The 11171-nt window shown below is 30.0% G+C and overlaps 1 protein-coding gene across 1 annotated transcript; it reads left to right on the forward strand.

Annotated features, from left to right (window-relative positions):
- Window positions 1-232: 232 nt before the first annotated feature.
- Window positions 233-2129, forward strand: LOC106317075 (two-component response regulator-like APRR7). The gene is made up of 4 exons (XM_013754936.1): window positions 233-918; window positions 992-1183; window positions 1643-1771; window positions 1884-2129. The coding sequence occupies exons 1-4, from the start codon at window positions 487-489 to the stop codon at window positions 1989-1991; spliced, it is 861 nt and encodes a 286-aa protein (XP_013610390.1). The 5' UTR covers window positions 233-486; the 3' UTR covers window positions 1992-2129.
- The last annotated feature ends 9042 nt before the right edge of the window (window positions 2130-11171 follow it).

The following is an 11171-nucleotide window of genomic DNA, read 5'->3' on the forward strand; positions in this document are numbered from 1 at the left end:
AATCCAATATACATATTTGACAAGTTGAGATTAGCGCAGCGAGAAGTCTCACGACGCTTTGATGCATGACAAGTTGATGAAATACAGACGGATTCATTTATAAAATATATGAAAACGAGGGCTTATCTGTCAAATTCATATTTTTGTCCACTATATAAACCAGCAGACCAAATAAACTGGACCTGTCATGGCTTGGTTCTGATACCAGAAACTAAACCAAGAAAGAAAGAAAAACACTTTTTCGGAAAAAGTCCAAATTTACATTAATTCTTTTCTTTTTGCCATTTTTGGATTCTGGTGATTTTTCAAAAATAAAGATCACGAGTGTCACTTGTGCTCTCTGTAACCGTTTCATTTGGTCAATTCAATTACAGAAACAAACCAAAAAAGAAGACAGAACATAACCCAAAAGATTGAAGTGTTTTGCTTGCTGTCTTCTTCTTCTTCTTCGATTGAAAAAATCTAGAGTTTGTTAAGAAAAAAAGAATGGATTCTGAGCTTTATATCTTTGATGGGTCTTCATCTTCTTCCTCATTTTGCCACCATTCAAGTAGTACTGAACCAGATATGTTTTCTTCCGACACAACAACAACAACAACAGATCTCTTCTGCAACAATCCTTATCTTAATCCTATAGATGATCAGCCTTTCAATTTCTTTGACAACTTTACCTCTACGACTCATCATCTCCTCTCTTCATCTCCTCCACTCTCTCAACTCCAAACCCTTAACCTCTCCCACACTAACACTTTCCCCAGTTTCGAAAGCTTCGACGCCGTCAAAACAGAGCATCCTCTGTTTAACTCTTCAGTCATGGAAGATTCATCGAGTTTTCAGAATCAGAATCTCTTAAGCTCGCCTGAAAACTCCTTCCTCTCCGATCACATGCGACGTGTCTACAGCACTGGAGATTTGCAGGTATCAATTTACTGTTTTCCTCTGTAATTTCACCTCTAAAACAAAGAGAGTAACTTTTTGTGTACTTTTAAAGAATCTGGGAATGGATACTGCGGGACAACGATCATACTCGAGTCCTTTAGGTGTGGAGAGCTCATGGGCGACGCCGTTTCCCGGAGAAGAACAGAGTTTGAAGGTGGGGCGTTACAGTGCGGAAGAACGTAAAGAGAAGATTTCAAAGTATAGGGCTAAACGAACACAAAGAAACTTCACCAAAACCATTAAGGTAATATAATAAATGTTCATGCCGTCTTGACCTAATATTTTGTCACGTAAATAAAATAAATATATATGTTTTTTTTTTTATTAAAACTCTATTTTTCAGTACAATGGAGAAAAGAATTCCCAGCTGTGATCTTGATTCAATCAAACCTAACATATTGAAACTTCTTAACGAGTTGCATTTTGAATATAAAAGAAAACTTTAAAATGTTACAAAAAAAAAAAAAAACTTTAATTTATAAGCTTGATATCTAGTATAGTAAGCCTTTTAACAAAATAAAATATCTAGTATAGTAATGAAATATATATGTTTGATTGATTAGTTATAATTAATTTGAAATTCTATGTATAATTTGAAAATTCACTCATTTAAAATGTAATATGTGGCTTTTAATATCATTATGGGATAATTTTTGTTGCATGGTTATAATTTAGTTTATTTAAATGAATTTTTTTTTTGAAGTATGCATGCCGGAAAACGTTGGCGGACAACAGACCAAGAGTACGTGGCAGGTTTGCACGTAACGACGAAGTTTTAGAGAACCCCAAGATTGCTTCTTCTTTCACTATACAAGAAGACGACGACCTTTGGGTAATTATCTAATAACCAAACTACATTAATTTTATTTACATAAAGATTGTATTTCAATTGAGCTTAAGTTAATAATAATCTAAGAATTATATATCTTATAAACTTGTGGCAGAATTTGAATGGGTTGCATGAGGAAGAAGAAGCTTTTTTGAGTAGCTTTGTGGAATGTCAGTCTCAGCCTCAACGACAAATGCAATACACAACAACTTCCTTCTGGTGAAAGCATATCTGTCTGAAGAAAGAAGAGATGAATATTATATTTTCCGACTTAATTTAATATGGAATATTGGAATCGAGTCGAGTCATATAATGGATATTTATTTTTGATTCTCACTTACATCAAGAACAAAAACTAATATATGACTCGATTGTATAGTACTGCACCAGAATAAACAATTCACGTTCTTTACAAAACAATAATAATAATTACAAAATATAGATTTATTTTAGGAGAATAAAATAGTGGTTTAACTAGTCACTTAGTGATAGTGGTGTTGTAGCTTTTTCATCGTTTTACTTTTATTAATATGGAAACTGTTTTTCAGTTGCCTTTATGTGAAATGTAGAAAGTTTAAATATTTGTATCACCTTCGGAGAAATATTTGACCCTTGAAGGAAGATTCTTCGGTGAAATGATGTGGTTACTGAATCACTTTGAATTAGTGGACTACCAAACATTTATGTAATCTTAATTGTATATCATGAGAAGATTAATGTATTAATGGCCCGAATCATTGACGGTAGTCAAGATCCTCTCTTGTCATGTTGGTATTGTCTATTGTTTGTATATACAGTAATACTTCTATAAATTAATAATGTTGAGACTTTGAAATTTTATTAATTTAGAGAGATATTAATTTACAAAAGTTTCCTTATTTTTTTTCTATTTTTAATATGTTTATATATAAAATACGAAAATATTTGATTTTATCGTATGTACATTATTCAAATTTTAGAAATTTGACTTTCATATTTTTTTTATTATCTTATTTTGTGTATATTTTTATGTTTTATATGATTGTTAAATAGTTTTCGATATAATTTTACTAAATATTATCAAAATATATTAAAATGTTAAGAAAAATTAAGATATTTTCATTGTGAATATAAAATGAATACTATAAAAATTATATATAGATAGATTATTAATTTATGATTTTAATGGGACTATATATTTACATGCAAGTTTTAAAAATATTATTATCTTACTATTTTATCAATTTGTGTCATATTTTACATTGGCCTAAGTTGGGACCGGCAAAATTTATTAATTTATAGAGATTATTAATTTATCGAATATTAATTTATAGATGTTCTACTATATACGGTTAGTATACGGTTAATAGCTTTAGAGAAACACAATTCAAATATAGCATAATATGTAAGTTTGTCTGGTGTATTAGCTTTCATATGTCCAGTGATCAGTTGATTAAACAGATATCTTATATATTAAAACAGAAGTCACAACCTTGATTCATATGTGATTTTTTTTTAAAATGAACCTAATGGACCTATTCCTAGAAAGTCATGTTACATTTAATATTTAATCTTATCATTTAAATTTTGAGCATACCAGAAATTTTTATTGGGCTATCAATAATTGGATTTAAACAATAGATGATCCATTGGATTTATAGATAGTATAAATTAAATAGATATAATTTAATGTTGTAATATCATACCTCCATTTGTTAATTATTTAAATATTTGTCGATGTTAACTTTTAAAATTATAAAAAAAAATTAAATAACAAAAATCATATTATCTAACAATGATTAATCTTTACTACCTTCAACCAATGAAAAAAAAATTTAAACTATATAGTTTATTTTAAACATTAAACAAAAACTAAATGTTTAATTATTTCTCGATAATATAAATCTATGAAGAGAAAAGTTTAATTTTTTAAAAACCTTCTAAATTTGTGAAATGTTATAATATCTTTGAATATGACAATAAAACAATATTTTACTAATCTTTATATATATAGTTACGATTTTAATAATGAAATAAAAATCCGAAAATATATATATTGAAGAAGATATAAATACATATGAAAGTTTGAAACAATTTATTCAATGAAAAAAATATACCGTAAACTTATTATGTTTTAAAAATTGATAGACACATATATATTATAATATATACCAATTTAGAATTGAAAACAAAATATTTATATAAAAATAAATGAAAACAAAAATCCGCGCGGTTGCGCGGATCGAAATCTAGTAACTTTAAATTTATAGTGCATATCTAGTTTCTTTAATATTTTTTTTTTGAAAATTGATTTACTAACTTTTGTAAGAATAAGTTGAACGTTTTAAAAGGAGTTTTATGTTGTTTGAAATTGAAATAGTTTTATAGACTATTATCATGTATTTGATCAATACATTATAATCTAAATGACGGTTATAGATTCTAAAATCATTTGACATTGAGAAAATCCTTTTATGAAAAGTAGAAAGTTGAACTAAAATATCACCATTTCTTTTCGAGAGGTTAATTATTTTTGACGTATCTAAAAGAAGCAGCTAAATGGGTCAAAGCAGGATCATTTCAAAGTTCAAACTATTCTTACACCTATGTTCAATTTTTTTTCCTATGTGTTAATTTTCTTGAATTTTCATATTTTAATGTGTTTCGTTGAGTCTTGTTTTGTTGCACATATTCAAAACGGTATATTTCATTAAAAATATTGAAATATTATAAATTACAAATTGAAAACAATCAAAACAGCAATGGACTAATTGTATTACATGAATGCTTCACCCCTGGAACCGATTCGTTCTTATTGTCCGTCATATGGTTGGAGAAGTATTATTTCTGCTAGATCTCTGGTTTGTAAAGGACTAATTAAAAGGGTGGGAACATGTTCGTCTATCTCTGTATGGTATGATACTTGGATCTCAGCCACTCGCCCGAGACCAGCAAACAAAAAATTTCACAACATTTATCCGGACCTCACAGTGGATTCCCTCATTAATTCAGAATCTCGCTCATGTGGATCCTACGGATGCAAAAATTATTGAAAGTATTCCTTTAAGTAGGAATCAGCTTGAGGATACGAATTGATGGTATTTTACTAACAATGGAAAATATTCGGTCCAATCAGGTTATCAAGTGGAACGAGTATATCCTGATAAGAAAAAACCACCAGATTTTTACGGCCCCACAGTGGATATTCTTAAAGCCTTCTGTTGGAAAGTGCGGTTGCCCCCCAAAAATAAAGCATTTCTTATGGCAAATTCTCTCAGGATGTATATCGATAATGAAAAATCTAAAGGCAAGAGGGATACAAGGAGATATATGTTGTGCTCGATGCGGAGATCCGGAAGAATCAATAAACCATGTATTTTTTGAATGTTCCCCGGCACGCCAAGTGTGGGCATTATCTAAGATCCCGTCATCTCATAATATCTTTCCTATCACATCATTATTTGCTAATATGGATCATCTTTTTTGGAGAGTTCAGCCAAAGATGGATGGTCATCAGTTTGCATGGATTTTATGGTATATTTGGAAAGCCCGAAATAACAAAGTTTTTAGTAATCTGGATATTGATCCGAGGGACACTCTTCAATTAGCAGAACTAGAATCATCACTTTGGGCAGAAGCACAGGTGGTAAATGACCCAACGAGGGGGCTTTCGGTACAGATCAGTCCTCCCCTTGCGACACCAAGTCGATGGTGCTTCGTAGATGGTTCATGGAAAGATAAGGACTCATTTCCAGGGCAAGGCTGGTATAATACTTTAACCGGGTTTGATGGTCTGTTAGGGGTAAGGAATGTAAGAGCATGTCTTTCACCATTCCATTCGGAGGTAGAGGCATTGATTTGGGCAATAGAATGTATGAAGAATTTAAGACAGTTTCAGGTAACGTTTGCAACGGATTTTTCTCAATTGGTGAAGATGGTTTTGGAACCAGAGAATGACCAGCATTCAAAAGCTATTTGGAAGACATCAAGCTTCTCAAAGGAAGTTTCCTCAACTCAGACATCGTCCATGTACCTCGGACGGCGAACCTTCTGGCAGATAGCTTAGCACGCAGTGCTAGGAAACAATCGTTCTTTGTCGTTCACATGGATGCGAAGTTACCGATTTGGTTTACAGAGTCAATATGAGTATGTAAATGCTTTGCTGTAAAAAAAAAAACAATCAAAACATATAATATAATTATTTGTATTAATGATATTTTGGCGATCATTGAAACTAAAATCTAATATAATATGGAGTTATTTTTGGGTTCACACCCTAGGATGAACATCTAGGTTCACCAACCAATATGATTTCATTATTTCAAATTCGATATCTTTTAAAAAAGGAAACAAATATTGTCAAATTATATTATTTAAAAAAAAAAATACTAGTTACAGAAAAAAGAATTTTAAAACACATATTTTTAACATCGTCAGCAAAACACTAAACCCTAAATCCTAATCCCTAAACCCTAAATCCAAAAACCTAAACCCTTGGGTAAACCCTAAACCCTTAGATAAACCCTAAACCATTGGGTTAACCCTAAACCCTTGAATAAATCCTAAACTCAAAATAAAAGATACTAAACGCTAAAACCCTAAACCCTTAAATGTTTTAGTGTTTAGTGATTTTGATTTATAGTTTAAGATTTATCATAGAGTTTAGGGTTTACCCAAGGGTTTAGGGTTTAGGAATTAAGATTTAGGGTTTAATGTTTTGCTGACGACGTTAAAAATATTTTTTTTGTAATTACTACTATTTTTTATTTATTTCTTTTTACTTTTTAATTTTAAAAACATAATATAATTTGACAATATTTTGTTTTTTTTTTAAAGATATCGAATATGAAATAACACAATCCTATTGGTCGGTGAATCTAACCCAAGATTAAGTCTATAATACGATGATGTATAAATAAATACAAACAAGTTGCAAAATTATCAACTTGCAAATTCTGGCTCTATGTAGCACCTGGTTTCGAAATAATTGGTTACCTAAAAAGGAAAGTTGATGCTCAATAAGGAATATGTTCTTGCAATCGAACATTGATATATTTTCTTTTTGAAACAGTTTTATGTTTTCTAATGAAATGTAGAGTAAACCAGCATCATTCTATATTTAGGTTTCAGAATTTACGTACTTAAAGTTTAAATTTTTTTTCTTACGTACTCTATATATTTAAGATTAATTTGTGTGCTGGTTCGTCATTTAGGTGTTTCATTAACGAATATATATAAATATTAAGTTATTTATATATCTATCTTTTCACAACCATACATCATATTTTTTTTTTGAACTTTATGTACAAACCATACATCATTATCAGTTTTCTTTTATTCTTGTTTATTTGTGTCCGGAATAAGCCGGATAAGTTACCAACCGGATCCTCATAACCAACTTGGATATATATATACTTATGTTCTCCATTTGATTTTCAAACAAACTTCTAAAACTATATATATTATCATACCTTTTTAAAAGTAGATGTATACATCTAAAGTTTAATTTTCCTCTTATAAGGAAAACTTTCGCTAGAGAATAATGTGAGGGTATCTCAAGTTGTTTATCAATTAGCAGAACGTATTGTTAATTCTTCTTAATTGCCTTCTATCTACCTCTCTTTTCTTTTGTTAATTCTTCGTATAATTATTCGTATGAAAATATAAAAGTTGTAAATTTGCATTTGGTATTGTCCCCAGCTCGGACTCTCGTGCATGGAACTCGATGGTGAGTGTAAAAATGGTAACCGAAAAAAAAAAGAAATCTTAAAAAAAATGTGAAATGGTCAACTTAAAAATTAGCCCTCTTTTTGGAAGCTCTCTTTTGTATTTGGCTAAAAGTTTAATAACGCTTATGCACCGGTAAGTTTGGGTTTCGAGTCTTAGAAAATGCGGAATTATACAAATTAACGGAAAAAAATTATACAAATTTTTTTCAGAATAGCGTAAAAAGTACCGTCAATCATGGATCTGATAGAACGGTTCAGAAAAATATACTTATAGATCAAAGGATTTGATCGCTGACATTGTGGACTTGATGCAATCATATGTAATCTTTATAAAATAAAATTTTCAGCCGTAAAATAATCTATAATATTTTTCATACTTTGTAATAAGATAGTTAGTCAACGTTAAAAAAAAATTAGCCGCCTAAATAAAATTAAAAATACATTGCACGGAGACGCTGAACGGGTTCTTTGCTAATTATGTGATGTGCTGACCCTTTATAATAACCACGTTGGTGACAAAGTAAATACTTTAGATGAACAAACAAAATGTTGCCAAGGCGGCTAGGCCTAAAGCAAATGGACAAGCTAAGATATGATTTACACATAATATTAAAATTCATTCAAAACCATTTTCTTATACGATTTGTGGTATGCATTGTTCTGAACTTTTGATTGTAATACTCTTTCAAGAATTGGATAGGTTGATTCTACGTGAACAAACATAGGTGAGACGAGGATATTGTCTTTTGGTACTGAGATATGCATGCAAGGAGTAGACGTAAGCCATCGCGAATGGGATCACATATTCCCGATAAAATTTTTGCTCTGTTAAAAAATCAGTTTAAATTTTGATTTTTAAAAACACTTACGCTCAAATTCTATGAAATAGAGTCCAACTAACTCAAAATTCATCCAATCAAAAAAATCCCATCGCTTCATCACTGTGTGTCACAAGAATGGAAATATTATACATAGTGATGTAGCCACGAAAGTAAAAAATTATACATTTGTATTTTGAATTCTAGAAAGTTTTTTTTACTTTGCAGAAGTTGATCACAGCCTTTGAGTGCCATTTGTACCCCACACGCCTGTCTTTTTTTTCGCTCTACACAAAGTTCCATTTTTCTTTGGGGCAGAGGTTCAACGATCTCTGGCGATCTCGTTTATGATTCATTGTGCATTTTCAGTATACTTTAAAAGATAAATCTTGATTGTATCATTTATTATCTAATTCTTACAAATATAAATATCAAGGTTTAGTTTTCTTTTAATTCATAATTAATAAATGGAAATATAGGCATAGCCTTTGACACAAAATCCCTGGTTAAAACAAATGTTGATTTTGTTACAAAAATATGTTGATTTCTGATAATTATTTGCTGTAGTAGAGACTTTACATACATATCAAACCGTTTGTCAATATTTACCAAATCACCTGAAAATGTTTTTTTTCCTCGCTAACCAAACGCATATTTGCATTCATTGAAATAGTTATGAATATGATAGTGTTTTCTCTTGCAAAAATTATTTACTAGTTAGTTTTTCTTAAAAGAAAATTTAGTAATTAGTTATTATTTTTTTTTTTTGAACTTAAATTTAGTAATTAGTTGTCCCGAGAAAGGATACAAACCTTTTTTCCCCTCTGAACGATTACTTTCATTAGAACAAAGGATTACAACAAGGAAGATCACAACAGCGGGCGAGATCCAATCTCCCGAAAACTAAGCCAGCGAACGATAGAACAATCCCTGGAGACAAAAGCAGGTGAGCAACAACCCATCACCGGAAACTAACTAACAACCAAAAAGCTTAAGTTTTACAAACAACAAGTTAAGATAAAGCATCGACAAACACTTAAAACGAAGAACGTCATCGAGAAAGGAAATAATACAAACCATCCTCATTTACTTTTAATTTTTTCTTCACTTGATGCTCCTATAAAAGATGAGATGTTCCAAATAATTTCAATAAATTATAACTATTGGTATGGTACATTGTGAGGCAAAGCAAGGTTCTCTATAATCTGTACATGCCAGCATACAAGAATATGACAATATCACAAGAAGACATCTGGACAAAAAAGGATACCATAAATAGAACATCTATCAAATGGACATTTTTATTTATTTCAAAGCAAAAATGAATCTCCAAGGAGTTTTAAGATATAAACAATGAGATATTCTTGACCAATCATTACATTATTTTATTTGTATAGAATCGATCCAATATGGGGCTTGTGTCATGTATGTACATTTTTGGCTTGAATGAATTATCAAACTTTAACATGGATGTTAAAAAACGTACAAGCACGAACAAACCCAATATAAGTTGATAGAACGGAAGGCTGTATTGGTTGCTGTAATTTTTTTCCTTTTACAATACAATCATAATATTAAGTCAAATAGTATGACTTGATAAGACTACACAAATCAATAACACTTTATAATTGATCAGGAAATATTATCTAAAATAGCTTGTGTTAGTGTTCATTACTGTGTTAGTTTGTGATCAGGAAATGTATCCTAATATAGTTCATTAGTTTGTTTTAGTTTGTGTCACAATCAAAATTTATATTATTGACTAAATACATAACATTTTACACTAGGGGGACAAAGGCACCAAAAGTCAATTGTCATCATTGATAAATTTCATTTATTGTACGTATTAGATGAATTACTTACTAACAGGAAGTAATCAGAAACCTTTTAAGTTTTTGGCGAATAAGAGTGGAAGTGTGTCTGTGTTACAAAAAAGAAAGAAAGAGTGGAAGTGTTGTCTTTCCAAAACATTCAGACTTTGTGGCAGAGGGAATCTATTGAGGCCAAAATGATTCCAAACAGCTTTAACCGCACCCTCTTTCGTTTAACAATTAATTGTATCTACTCAGTCACGAATCTCTATACAATGTCTGCAGAAGGATCCATTAGCACAACTCGCCATAGAATATCTAAAACTTAAATTTAAATTAATATTAGATTATGATTTGTACTTTTAATGTAATAAAATATATATTTAATTTTAGTTTTTGTTTATATCGTAGACCGATTTAGTTTGTCTTAGTTATAATTTAAAAATGTTTTTGCAGTTCTCTTTTTCGTATAGATGTGTATATAATTTACTAAATTTTAGGGGGGTTATTGGAACCAGAATTTGGAAAGAGTTGAGTGATTTTAGAATTTGACAGATTTTTAAAAGTTTAGTAGATTTCACAAATGTTTCCTAATTTCTATCAAATATTTTGTATTGATTTCTATAGATTATCATTGATTATTAAGAATTTGCACAATATAGTTTTTCAAAAAGTTTTTGCTTCTAAGGTACAAAAAAAGTTATAGAAATTTTTTAACAATGAATTTCGATGAGACACTATTATATTATCGTTTGGTGTGTTTACATAGACAAATGCATTTTAAGGTATTGGTTATTTGTGTTATGCATAGTTTGTTCTTAGTTATGTTGTGAAAATAATCATTTTTTATCTTCATACTACATGACATATTTTTAACAGTCTTGTTTTCATTGACATTTTTTTTGAGACACCACTCATACAAACGAAAAATTATGTTAGAACACATCAACTATGAAACTTACCGACAAAGAAATCTTCTGAAAATCACATGTCAAACAAGAAAAATATATCATAAAGTATGAGAATGTTTTTATTAGTACACAGATTTCAGAAATCTTATGAGTAG

The sequence above is a fragment of the Brassica oleracea genome, chromosome C9, assembly GCF_000695525.1.
Source record: "Brassica oleracea var. oleracea cultivar TO1000 chromosome C9, BOL, whole genome shotgun sequence".
Taxonomy (NCBI): Eukaryota; Viridiplantae; Streptophyta; class Magnoliopsida; order Brassicales; family Brassicaceae; genus Brassica; species Brassica oleracea.